Source organism: Polyodon spathula, chromosome 35, assembly GCF_017654505.1.
Source record: "Polyodon spathula isolate WHYD16114869_AA chromosome 35, ASM1765450v1, whole genome shotgun sequence".
Classification (NCBI taxonomy): domain Eukaryota; kingdom Metazoa; phylum Chordata; class Actinopteri; order Acipenseriformes; family Polyodontidae; genus Polyodon; species Polyodon spathula.
In genome coordinates, this window is record NC_054568.1 from 3076444 (window position 1) to 3090640 (window position 14197).

The following is a 14197-nucleotide window of genomic DNA, read 5'->3' on the forward strand; positions in this document are numbered from 1 at the left end:
ATCAAAGTCTGGCTTCCACAGTGCTCTGGGATGGCTCGGGGCTGTGGTACGAGGCTGGAATGTGTAAAGGAACTCCTGAAACTCCAAGTGGCAGAGCGATCATGCTGCCTGGAAAGAAAGCACTCTTAGAGACAAATCAAACACTTTGCAAGGGGAAAGATACAGAAGTCCGGGGGGGGGATAAATTCTCCACTGTCGTCTTTTTTTTTTTTTCTTTAAGTTTTACTTTATTGACGCAAGAGCTTAGATGAATATGCTCTGTCACTGTACTGTTCGTGCTTCTGGAATATTTTGCTCTCTGCAAAAACACTATTTGATATACTGTAGCATATTGTGAGGCTGTCATTCTTAGGATGCATTTTTAGGATCCCTGACATTGTCTCTGAAATAATGTAATATAATAGTTAACACTTTACATAATTTCTCTAATTACTGTGTATTTACATAGGAGTTACTTAGTAAATGTGTACTTACACACACTTAAAATGTTATTATATATAGTTACAGTGCACTTAATATGTACACCTTTTTATAAGCTAAAACTCCAACCCTTTGCTGATACAATTGTGTACTTTCAGATATAGTGCAAAAAGATGCACACATTAGGTACAGTTTAACTATGCACAATAACATATTCGTTATGTGTAAGTACTCCTGTATTTACTAAGTACTATGTAAATACACAGTAATTAGAGGCACTTGATGTAAAGTGTTACCCTATGTAGAGGATACTGAGTGCTCGTTCATGGTATACAGTTTTATTCACCAAACCCTGTTTAGGTCTCTTTGGAACTGTCTTTAGTTGGATCCTTGAGCTCAGTTTGTCAATTTACATCCTCTCTGTTGTTTACTAGCTTTACCGGTTTTAATGAAGGGGTTACAGGCTGCTGAAATAAGCCAGACGCAGTCAGATTGGGAACCGGCATTTTTTATTTTTTTATTTTTTTATTTAGAGTTACCAGTTATTATTTTTATTTATTTTCCCTGTACGTTTTTTTTTTTCTTCTCCTCACCACAGCGAGTCCCCACACGACACAAGCGTTCTGTATGCTTGTCAGCGTCCTCCGATCTCACAAGCCTTTTACGCCGAGCAATCCAGAGCAGAGGTGGGCGGGGCTACCGAACCCCGGAGAACAGAGGTCAGCCCTGCTTCTTATCTGCTCTGAATGTGCTCGGTGTCTGGCCAGCAGGGGTCGCTGTTGCACGATGAGAAGCACACTCCAGTAGGATAACAAAAATATATCCCTCACTAGATGTACTAGCTCTTGTGGTATAAAATATAATATATGGGTGGTTTCACAGACAATTCACATTTAAAATTTACAGATTACATCTGGTACTCCAAGATTAGTTCTAACTGGGGGTCTGTTAAACTTAGGGTATATATAATATATGTATGTTACTATATATATATATATATATATCTATATATATATATATATATATATATATATATATATATATATATATATATATATATATAATATATAATGTGTGTGTGTGTGACAATATTAGCACACTACTACTGTGGTACCATTCTGTCAATGACAGTGTCCTACCATGGGGTCACCACATGTATAGCCGCATTGCTATTGAAGATGATTTGGTAAGAGTGCTTCTGGCTGTAGGTGGGATCGTCGTATACAGTCAGATACTCTGTCTTTCCAGTGGATGGGTCAGATAAATGGAAATGAAGTTCTTGCAGACATTATTATTTATTGATCCTAACCTTGCTTAATATGCAGACGTCTCCAGAGTGGCTATTTAAATCGGTCGATTCTTTCCCTCCACAGACAGCTGTCCGGACCGCTCATAAATATTAACACTAGCCACAGTTATTATTCATAGAGCATTAAGGATAGGTCCTGAATTGACAGTGGCATAGCCTTAGGGGTGTCAGCACAGCTCCCCCTAGCGACCACACATGTAACTGCAGTCTAATTAATGGAATACACAGTGTCACATACTTTTTCATAATATTTAATTTCTTACCTGTTTAAAATCCTGTTGTGTTTGTTTGTTTGTTGTTTTGGTTTGCGTCATTATCTACCAGGCTTACTAATTATTCCAACAAAAAAAAGTAATCTTTTTCATAAGCATGATAAATAATATCTAATCAGAAGCAGTCATATATAAATAATACACATGTAAGGATATAAAACTGGAAAGAAATTAAATTCAGAAAATGTAGGTAGATACACCTTTAATTCTTTCATGTACAAGGGACTTGTGTCCTTGTGATGCTTCGGTCACTCTCAAATGTATTTTAAGATGAAACCCTTTGAACACCAAACGCTCAATTCCTTATGTACCAGAAGGGGTTAACATAGTTATGAAGTGTACCATCTCTCTCTCTGGCCTGTAGGTGGAGCTAACAGGCAGCAGTGTCTTTGACTACATCCACCCCGCAGACCATGTGGAGATGGCTGATCGGCTAGGAATGAGGGCGCACCGCAGGGGTGTGTCCCAGGCAACCAATGAGAACACATCCAGCTCGGCATCCACCTCTTCATTGGCTGAGACGCCAGAGCCAGGTATAGACAGTTTTCTTTGCTTATTTACACAGAGGTGGCCAGATGTTGTGACACCTTGTATTAACTTCAGTGCCCTGAGTTGCATGCTTAGTCACTGGAGTGAACACATCTCTTCTAATTTCGTGTTTTCAATTCCAGTCGATAGGTTTGGACAGAGTTATATAATGTTGCATCCAAGTTTTCAGAGGGTTCTAATTAATTATTTGAATGCATAATTATTTACAAATTTGAAATCACTGTTCAGGATTTGTCAAAATTCAGGTCCAGCTTATCTTGTGTGTAGATGTATCCACTGCTTAGAAAATGCAGCATAGTTCTAAAGTAAAAAAAAAAAAAAACGGGATGACAACTCTTTTAGACACCCTATGCATGAGGTATCATAATAGTGATACACTGACAATGAGCATCAGTACTTATGATCAAGACTTTTCTTTCCTTTACATGTTATAGTTAATTTTTATCTTGGATTGACAACTGGGACACAGAATGCACACGTGCCCCGCGTTCTTCCATTCCTCTTTCTCTCTCTCTTGCTTCTCCACACTGCGCTGAGCTCCTACAAAATTGATGGCTGTGAGCAAGAGCTAAAGAGAATGGAAGATGAGAGCCGGGCTGTGCCAGCGAGTTACTGTGCAATCCACTGTGCCCGTCTGTCTGACCCACACTGTTGAGTTCAACCCCTTATGGAGCTTAGGATCCTACTGCCTCAATAAGCAACTCTATGACTGTAGTCAACGCTACCATTTCAGTTAGTGCAGGAAGTTGTCTTGTGAGGCACAGTAGCATGCAAATGTATTAGAACACCCCATTGCTTCTGTAGTTTTGATTTGCTGTGCCTATAAAACCATTGCAACTGAAAATCCTGGAGAATTGTCAAAATAGGCAAATTGGCTAATTTAATATTTTAAGGGGCTGCGCATGCAATTAATTTAAAAGCATAGCCACAAATTACACTTTTTAGAGACCAATATAGGCACAAAGTGGTCTAACATTTTCACACGAGTGCCTGTTGATTACTGGCCGGAAATTGAACTTCTCACACAGTTCAATGACAGATCTTGAGTTTTTCTAAAACATTTGCACACGACTGTACGGCCACTTTCAGTCACATTTAAATAAACGATATTACACTATAGCTGTCCAGCTTGGTTAATAGAGCCACAGTGATGACCAGGAAATTAAGAGACACTCAAAAAAAATCCAGCTTTCCGTTTAATTCGCAGAGCGCTCACTCCCTCTTTCTTTCTCTCTCCCTACAAACAGAAGTCCCCAGCCCCCTCCCCCCAGAGGACTCTCCCTATCGCAGCTTCTTCATCCGGATGAAATCCACCCTCACAAAGCGGGGGCTGCACATCAAGTCATCCGGATACAAGGTGACGAGGGGTTGGGTTACACACAATCACCAGGGCAGAAGAAAATAAGAAAATTGGGGGGATCATGTATGTGTAAAAAAAAATTAATATATAGAAAAGCCAGCTTGAATACCCCAGTATTCTCTTGAAGAGTACCGTTTACATTGTTAGCCATCATTCTGAGTTGCTTCTGAGTTTTGCTGCTCCTGCACGGAGTTATTATAATTTCTACCTGGCTTTGAGCTTGTCTGGAGAATCCCAGCTGACGGGACTAAACAGCCTTCTTTATTCCATTCAAATCATGTGACCTTTCAACTCTGCAGTTGAAATATCACTTTATCATGTGATTGAAATTGAAAGAGAAAGGCTGGTCGGTACCGGCATTTAGGATTCTCCAGACAAGCGTCAAGCCAAGCAAAGGCAGATTTAAAGAAAATGAACTCTGTATCAGAGCAGCAGGACATAGACCTTCTCCGATAGATGCACCTTAAAATAGTTTTGGGGAATGTAAAAAGGTGGCATTAAAAATTACATTTGAATCATTAACTATTCATATTTGCATGATGTTCACAAAACATAAACTGTGATCATAATCCCCTGCCTGCTGTAGATCTGTATTTGTAGGCAGAGTAGATTCAGTCAACGCCAAAGTGATGCAAGTGTAACAGTGGATATTTAATTAAAATTTTTTTGACGCTTTGTTTTTAATAATTATCAATATTTGTATTGTCAACTGGACGTGTCCAGACTGTGGGCCCTTCAAATCTCGCTCCATGACTCATGGATGTCTTGTTTCTTGTTCTGGTAGGTGATTCATGTGACAGGCAGGATTCGTTGTCAGTCCACCCACAGCTCCACCCCCTCAGTGCAGCGTGAGCTGGGGTTGGTGGCACTGGCTCACACGCTCCCGCCTTCCACTCTCAATGAAGTGCGCATGGAGAGTCACATGTTTGTCTTCCGGGTCAACATGGATCTGCAGGTCATCTACTGTGAGAACAGGTACCGTAGACGAGTGAGCGTCAACTTCCTAGAGGGGGCACGTGTGCATTCTTAATTTCACAAACTCTGTTTTGCCAGCTTGAGCAATTCCACTGCAGATTCGAGACCTTATGCCTAGGCTGTTTTTGTTTTTTGTTTTTTTTTCCTTTTTCACGGTAAAAAGTGGCGTATTTCACATTCAAAATAAAAAACATAAATAATAAAACTATCACTGGAAAAATGTGAAATGTCCTCTTCTTGTACTGGACAGAACGATCTTTAGCAGAAATATTTCCAGTCTTTGTTGCAGCTGGAGATATTTTACAGAAATCGTGCAGCTTGATGCAGTGTGTGTACAATCATTTACTGGAAGCAAACTAAACCGGCTGCCAGGTTCCTGAATGCAGTGTGTCAATAAGGTGAAATCCGTGATAAATAATATAGTCTTACTTACAGATATCGCTGTATGTTTCAGATGTATATTTTCCTATTCAAAAAGGGGATTTAAAATTTATACAAAACAGCAGACTGTATCCAGCAGTGATCCAATAGTGCAAACTCTCTTTAAATGCAGGATCGCGGAGTACATGGATCTGAGCCCGACAGAGGTGATTGGGCAGAGCTGCTACCACTTCATTCACGTGGAGGACGTGGACTCAATCCGACAGAGCCACGAGGACTGTGAGTGTGTCCACAACTGCCCCCCAAATCTGTCCCTAACTGCCAGCCTGTCCTTTTTTCTGTCTTTAACTGCCCTCTGTTATGGTTTTACAGACCCTGCATGTCGTTATATTAGTCCTATTGTCCATCCGACTTTGTCTCCAGCCAGTCCCCCTAGCCTCTATAACAGAAGTGTCTCTTGTATTATGACTGTCCTGTCCCCTCTCTAAATGTCTGTCACCTCCCCCTTCTCCTCGGTGGTGTTATCACTAGATGTTCTCTCTTCTTCTCATCCCCTCTTTTCTCCTCAGTGCTAGTGAAGGGTCAGGTGGTGACTGGGTATTATCGTTGGCTCCAGCGGCGCGGTGGGTTCCTGTGGATCCAGTCCTGTGCCACCATCTCCTTCAACCACAAGTCCCCCCAAGACAGGAACATCATCTGGGTCAACTACGTGCTTAGGTACCCCATCTCCAGAACATTCAGCACTTGAGAATCAACCACAGTGCGCCTTCCCAAAGAGATTGATCATGATTTAGTAAGGGTTTCATCAGCTAGGCCCTGGTTAGTAGTTGGATTGGATGGCTTGATGTGAAAGCAGGCGCTACAGAAAGTGATGATATTTTAGTGATGCAACGATTCCCATTACATTGTAACTCCAGCCCAAAATAACTCTACATGGGTTTTTTTTTTTAGGATAAATCTAAGAAGGGAACTTAATTTTGGTGCTCGCTTTGCTAGTATCTCTTTTCTGCAGAGTGCGGTGCACAGACACACAAGTTCACAGCGGAATAAAAAAAAAAAAAGCAGCCTGTCTAATGACGCTAATTTGCCTGGCGATATACAATTACTCAAAATGGATGAAGAGTTTTTGCTGGCTGATTAGTGTTTTAGTTAACGAGAGCTGTAATTACAAGAGCTAATTAACTTCTTCAGCCTCCCCTGAGAACAGACCTTTCTTCTGTTCCCCGTGGATGAGAAGCATAATAAGGTATGCCCAGCGAGAAGCAGAGCAAAGGAAACACTGCCCTTCTTTTAGCATATTTACAACAGCGAGGTAAATCAGGAACTGGGGCACTAACATTCAAGGTTTCACTGCTGAGGACCATGGTTTAATCTGGTTACTACCAAGTGAAATGAGTTGGTTAGTTGGCTTAGAAGAAAAACAACACAGAGCAGTTATCAGGCATTGCTTGAGCCCAGGACTGAATGGTAGGCAGGAGGTGTTCTGGTTAGGATCAGCTTGCTGACCTGTGAGGGATAGCTACCAACAACATGTAGCTTCCTATCACATTTTCTACCTATTTGTTTTTTTTTTAAAGTTTGTAAAGAACTCCTGTTGGGAGAATTTGATTCACGATCAAAGGTGGTACACATTTTACACAGAGCTAAAGACTTGTTTGAGAACTAGCCTGGATAGCTTAGTCTCATTTCCATCTACCACTGGGGGGAAAAAAAAAAAATATACCAACAGAACAACAAGATCAAACCGTTTTGAATTGGGATTTCAAATGAGTGGCCAGTGCAGACAAAGACAACTTGTGTTGAACTTCAAACTGTTGGTACAAAGAAGGGATACCAATTAATTTCAATGAAATATTGGAGGTAGATGAAGGAACTTTTATAACAATCCACGCCAACCCCCCCCCCCCCCCCCCCCAAAAAAAAAAAAACAAACAACACTGTGCCACTAGATAAAATTATGAAAAAAAAATATTGAAAAGTTTTTATTAAGCAAAATTAAGTGAATCTGAAATTGCGCGTTGTCAAATTTACCAGGGAATCCCTTCATTTTAAAAGTGTTAACTGATAGCTGCAGGCTTTCTGTCACGTGGATTCAGTGTTATGGCAAGTGTTCAGTTCCTGCTTAGTAAGACTATTATGTCAGCTTTCACCTTTCGGTTTCAAATTAAATCATTTCACTTCATTTTTTGTCCCGGTCGGAAGCGGTAAAGTTTTTAAATCATCCTGGTTTTGCTGCTGTATTCAGTACAAAACATTGTCAGTGTGCTCTGCAAGTTAATAGCAGTGGTTGATTTCCATTACATGAGAGTAGATGTTGAACTTCATGCTGATTTGAACTCGGCTCTTGCCAAGATAAGCACCAACTAAGACGTAGCTTTGCAGTAAACTAATGTGATCCGTCTGTATCTCCTTCCATTTGCGTTGTTTTCCATCTGATGATGTAGAAATCCTTCTGTCTGGTGTTGATTGCTGAATTGTGATGCTGGCTCCAGGGATCAGCTCATTTTGCCTCCCCAGCGCATCAGCACACACAACGGCTGCGATGCTGGCTCCGGGGATCAACCCAGCGCATCAGCGTGACAACCGTCTGGATTGAACTAAGTAGGGTACATCTCTGAGGTCTTCAAGTGGGCACCTTCCATCCTCGGTGTTTCGTTGACTAACCCACGACACCTCAAGAGGGCTCAACAGTGATTCTGGTGACCCAGCATCATCCCCCTCCATCCCCCACTCAGCTCAGCCCAGCTTACTTGCCTGTATATCAGCGTTGCTTTCTTTCTGTTGTGCTTGAGATCCCCATCCAGAATCTTTCCGTCTCAACCACAGCCAGTTGCTGCTCCTTTCTGCTGCTTCAGATAAGTGTGACGCAACTCTTGGCCACTGAACCCGACATCTCTGAGAAACCAGGCTGTAGAGTGTGCCACAAATCCTCGACAACCCATCTCCACTGGGTAAACTCGGACTCTCCATCCTCGCTGTTCCACTTCAGCAGCTAGTTGAGCATACCGAAGTTTCATCCTCTCATACGCCTCATCCACAGCATCCTCCCATGGCACTGTTAACTCTACAAGATGAATGAGGCGTGCTGATCCAGACCACAAGACAATGTCTGGTCGAAGGTTAGTGGTGGCAATCTCAGTTGGAAAAATAAGCTGTTGACCAACATCTGCCAGCATCTTCCAGTCTCTAGCAGCTTCCAGTTGTCCTGGGCAATGTTTGGTTTTAACACCTTTTCTTGGTGGTTGCTCTCCTGGACAGAGAAATATTGTCTTTTGTGTGTAATGCTTTGACAACTTATTGGTCAGGTTATGCTTGTCTTCCAATGCTGAAGCCAAACATCGCAGCACCTGGTCATGGCACCAAGTAAACCGTCCTTGGCTAAGACCCACCTTACATCCTGTCAAAATGTGCCTTAATGTTGCAGGTGATGAACACAAAGGACATGAGGGATCCTCACCCACCCAGAGGTTTAGGTTCTGTGGTGATGGGAGAACATCATATGCTGACCTGATGAGGAAACTGATCCTACTCTGTTCCATTGTCCATAGGTCTTGCCAGCCGATCTTGCGTTGTTCCATACTCTCCCATCTCATCCATTCTCCCTGCTTGGCCTGGTAAATGGCCTTTACACACCTGATCCTCTCCTCCTGCTTTTGCACCTCATTGACTACCAGCTTCCTCTGTTGAGCTGGGGTTGCCTTGTGCCATGTAGGAGGAGCTGAACTGAGACCAAGACCTCCTTTTCCATGCTGAATTTGCTCCATAATATCTCAGATTTGAAGGGCAGCCTTAGCATCTTCCACAGCTTTCTTTACCATCCATTTTCTTCCAGTTTTCAACACAGGTGCTGCCTCCCTTATGCATATGTCGCGTGAATCTACTAATGTCATTTCCAGTCTGACCTTGGCGCACTTAAACTCCTCGGTTAGAGCAGAGATTGGTAGCTGCAGTATTCCTTTACCATAAAGTCCCACTCTGCTGAGGCAGCGTGGAACTCCCAGCCATTTCCTGACATATGAACTGATTAAAGCTTCCAGCTTCTCAACTGTTGTCAAGGAAACCTCATACACAGTCAGTGGCCACAGCAGTCTTGGCAGTAGACCAAACTGAAAGCACCAGAGTTTCAGTTTGCCTGGTAAAGTGCTGCTGTCTATGATTTATTAGGTTGTGTTAGCCCCATTTATATATATATATATATATATATATATATATATATATATATAATAATATATATATATAATATATAAAACAATCATGAATTTTTTTGTTTAATAATTGTAACTATGTGTAAATGATATTATAGCTGATCTATTTTTTCGAATCTGGCTTTTTTTGTGTATTTATTTTTTGTGTTGATTAGATGACAATGATTGTGTTTTTATACACAATTAATGTGTGTAATCTCTCTCTCGCTATCTGGTCACTTGTAGCCGGCCGGAGCTCCTGGACACTCCCCTGGATCTCCAGCAGCTGCCCGAGTCCTCTCGCCCATCCAGAGAGGCCCAGGCAACAGATGACTGCCCACAAGATGCAAAGGGTACGAATCAATATTCACTGTATAGCACAAAGTGGACATCGACATAGCTATGGTGGCCAAACTAGAACATGATATTGCAAAAGTCGACCGGAAGCCATAATAGCAGTACAGTATTTCATGTTAGATTTTTAAATGTCGCATTTTTCCCTTTTTTGTTATGTATATGGAAAATTACAAAGTGGTACAAACTGATTACAAAGGGATAATTTGGCAACATCATATTGCCACTGCACTCAAAAACAGCATCATCCCGAAGATTTGAAAAAGGGTGACATCTAGTGTTTGTGTCAGAAAGCTTTAGCAAAACTATAGACGAGCAGTCAAAGAAACTCAAAACACCAATCCGATTTTGGAGTAATCAGACTTCTATATTTTACTTTTATATTTTTTAAAATATTTTTTCTGCCCATTTTTGCCCATTTTTTTATTATATTTTTTTCTGCCCATTTTCAGGTAAAGACACTGCAACTCCCCAGAGCTTGGACAGCGGCAATGCATCAAAGTTAAGACTTGAGTACCCCCGAGAGAGCCATTCCGAGGAGAGGAGGAAGAGGAGCCGGCAGTGCGTCTCTGTGGAAGGTCCCCCAGAAACAAGGGCTAAGGGGAACCGGAGCCCTTTGTCCTCCGAACTGGAAAGTGAAAGTGAGAGTGGGAGGCAGGCAGAACCTGTGTCCAAGCACATCAAAGTGGAAGAGAGGCGACTGGAGTCTGGCGGCAGTGAGGAGGAGGAGGAGGAGGAAGAGGAGGAGGAGGAGGAGGAGGAAGGGAGGACCCCGAATGGGTGTGCAGTGATCCAGCACAGGAAATGCCCTTCCACATCTTCCTTCTCAGAACCCGAGATCAAAACGGAGCAAACTGGGAGTGGTGTCACTTCAGGAATCTGGGGGTTCCATTCTCTCCCTTGCATTCCAGTTGACACTCATACCCCTGGGCCTGAAAATGGGCACTCGCATGGGAACGGCTCTCAGATCTGCATTCCTGAATCCGTCCTGACCCCCCCTGGAGGAGAGGCCCCTCCTAAAGCCTTGTTCACCCCCTCTGTGGAAGCTCTCTCCCCACCGCTCTCCGGTTCTCCTCTCTCCCGGGAGGAAAGACTATTTCCCGCTCCCTCTACACCCGATTTCGAACTTCTGCAGAGGCTGGGGTTCGGGGGAGGAGTTAGTGGCCTGGGAGGGATCAGTCGGGTGGTCCTCCCTTTGCCTCGGTCTATGGGAGGCCCCACCCCTCACAGCCTGTATGCCCCAAGCACAATCCGCTATGCCCCAGCTGAGCTCCACCTGCCCCAGGCTGGGGCCCATCACCAGCTCCACTCCTTGAACTCCCCAGACCTCCAGGCAGATCCCAAGCCGCTGTTCCCCCACCTCCAGAGGCTTAGTGGGTTGCCTCCTTTCAGTGGCTTCCATGCCCTGGACACCCCCTTCTCAGCTCTGTCCTTCATCAACGGGCTCCGTGGTCCTGCAACTGATAAAGACGAAGACTGACCGTCTTCTGCCATTAAGACTTCTACTGGGATTGTAGCCAGGGCAACTGGGTTAAATCCCCTCGCTCTTCTCCGAAATAAGGCCATATGATAGGATATTGACCATAATGCAGGCAAGACCCCCCCCCCCCCCCCCCCCCCTTCCACTGCCACTACAAAAATAGAGACCAACTAAACAGCAATGGCTAATGAAATGTATTGGTCACAGAGCACCAAGATTGGTTACACTGGTCTACAATGTATGCACATGTGTGTAGTCATGTGATCCACTAGACCCAAGTTGTGTGAAACTCTTCAGCAACGATCATGGGAAGCAAGCGGTGACTTCACAAAGGGAACGGTAGCGAAGGCTTATGCTTCACAAGTGGGTCTGATGAATCAAGCCTGCAGACAGGTGCCGTGTATTGTGACAAGCAACAGCTACAGTGGCCACGCATGCTTCCACTTCAACAGTATGGCAGGGGCATTGTGTTCCTAACCACGATTAAGACCGTACTGTAATTATTTTTGGCTAGTCTGTGTAGTTGCCACCATAACAGCTTAGTGTCAGTATAAGCCTTTTTCTTTGGATCATGCAATTCACAGAGATGGAGCATCACGGCATCTGGATTAGCGATGGAATGACTGTCTATGAAAACCACATGGAAATCGCAGGCCAAATGAAAAATATACAACTTTGAAGAAATTTTAGCCATAACATGTTTTTTTTTTTAATGCACAGTCCTATGGAGATCCACTGTGGTAGCGGTAGGGGCTTTGATGGGGTCATATTGTACAGAATATTTGTGTGGGTATATATGCAGTATGAATGAAAATGTTGATTAATTGTACCCTACCGGTACTGTGAAAAAAGAAAAGGAAACTTGTAGCACTTGTAAAGAACTGTCTGTATCTCTTTGTTAATTGTATAATGAGGTCTTAATTCAATTGTCACAACACGTGTATATATATATATAGAACATTGTGCTTTTAATTAAATATGACTCTACATAGCATTGTGCTTTTTATGGTAGTGAGAACACAATAGGATGAGACCTGCTTCTGTTCATCTCCAATTAGAGGACATCAGAGTAGTGGAATTTCACGCCGGCTATGAAGCTCAACACCTAGGAAAAGGAGCTTTGTCATCACTGGGGGTAGGAAAACACCAAGAAATTGATCATTTTTATGTTCTTATTTTCTATCGTGGCACCTGAAGGACTGTTACATTTAAACTGAACTTTAAAGTTGTCATAACATTAAAGTTTAAAAAGAACATTTTAATAACAGGTTGCTCCAAAGAATGACAAAGAGCCTGTCCTGAAAGGAGGACAATGGCACATAATTTAATTCTCAGTGGTTATTCTGCAAGCCTATTCTGAGATGGAACGATTACACAGTAACTTGTGGTGTGAAAATGGTTTTGTTTTGTAGTGCGATCTGTTTTATGTTTTGTCATTTTTTTTCTTCTTTAGAACAAAAATGTAAGAGGATGAATCTTTTCGTAACTTTTTTTCACTTCTCTATACCCTACATGCAGTGAACAGTAGGAAAAGGAGCTTGTTTTTAACCAGCTCTAACCTTGTACTTTGACAAGACTTGCTGAATTTTTAAAGGGTGTCTCTGTTCCGCCTCTCAGCATCCTAAAAACAGGTACAGCTTATTCAGTATCTGCTCCAGTGATTGCTACCAAACTAGAATATAGAAATATCCACTAATCACAATTAAGTATTATTCCCCCTACTGTATGCAAATGTTCTGGTAACACTTTAGTTTAAAAAGCAAAAAAAAAAAAAAAAACACAAAAACTAAACAATGGTAATCATATTGTATAATTGTTAATGGCATCATTAACAACATGTTTATCTGTAATCACTTGTCAGATATGCTAAAGTGTTACCAGTATTATTTAGGGTTATACCATGTAACATACATCTAGGGGTAACCCAAAATGAAAACCTTAAGATAAAAAATACCTTACAAGGTAACATTACAGAATGAATTCTAAGTAGTGATTTTTTTTTTTTTTTAAAAGCACAATGTTCTGTATTTTTTTTTTTTTTTTAATTTTATTTTTTTACCTGTTTAGCTGGAAGGAACCGTTTTGGGAAATGATTTTTCCTACCAGCAGTGAAGTTGATTGAGTCTGGACCTGTAGTGTTCATTTCCATCACTGTAGCTTAACATAGAAGAAAAGGTAAAAAAAAAAAATAAAACATTAAAAACAAAACAAGTTAACTTTAGCCTTCAATGTGTTTAGTATCTGTGTGAATAATCCATCCAGTCAAAACTTGAAATTAATAAAAAAAAATACTGTGAAAATAAAACAAATCTATGCCATTCAAAATGTACCCAGTGTTTTATTATATAGAAAGTAGTGTGTGTGTGTGTATGTATGTATGTATATATCCTGGGGGAATTACATGTGGGAGTCAAGGATAAACAATTCGCACCATCTTAAGGGCACTTTTATTAAAAAGTTTACCACTGTATTTGTGCAGTATTTTTGCAGCTTTACCATGCTTTCCCCAGGGTTATATGCTTTTGCAATAGTTTAGCCTGGTTTGCAATGTTTTTTTTTTTATATGCTTTACCATACATCACTAGTCTTTACAGTTTATCCCTATACATTATTACACTCTTATGCTATAAGGGCAAACTTATCACATTGTTATTCTGCAGCAGGGTGGAGGCTCCCTGACAGGTTTCAGACAGAGGGAGTGAGTATGAATTCTAAATACACCCACAGAGCCCCTCTCGGTGAACCAGACTGCACTGGAACAAATAGAGAATAAAAACAAAGACTGCAGAAGATAACTTCAAACACACCCACAGGGAAAGTATTTCTGACAGGAAGGAATAACCTTTTTAAGAATTGGTCTTTTCTATACAAACTATGGTAACACTTCCTCGGCGTTCTGAAGTCATTCATTTT

The 14197-nt window shown here is 41.7% G+C and overlaps 1 protein-coding gene across 2 annotated transcripts in view; it reads left to right on the top strand.

The window, feature by feature from the left end:
• Positions 1–13668, top strand: part of npas1 (neuronal PAS domain protein 1) — a 41333-nt gene extending 27665 nt beyond the window's left edge. For both annotated transcript variants that reach the window (XM_041234769.1, XM_041234770.1), the window contains 7 exons: positions 2366–2534; positions 3798–3907; positions 4695–4885; positions 5439–5545; positions 5836–5983; positions 9697–9803; positions 10257–13668. In XM_041234769.1, coding sequence (XP_041090703.1) covers positions 2366–2534; positions 3798–3907; positions 4695–4885; positions 5439–5545; positions 5836–5983; positions 9697–9803; positions 10257–11284 — 1860 coding nt within the window. In that variant the 3' untranslated portion in view covers positions 11285–13668. The remainder of the gene's footprint in view (positions 1–2365; positions 2535–3797; positions 3908–4694; positions 4886–5438; positions 5546–5835; positions 5984–9696; positions 9804–10256) is intronic.
• The last annotated feature ends 529 nt before the right edge of the window (positions 13669–14197 follow it).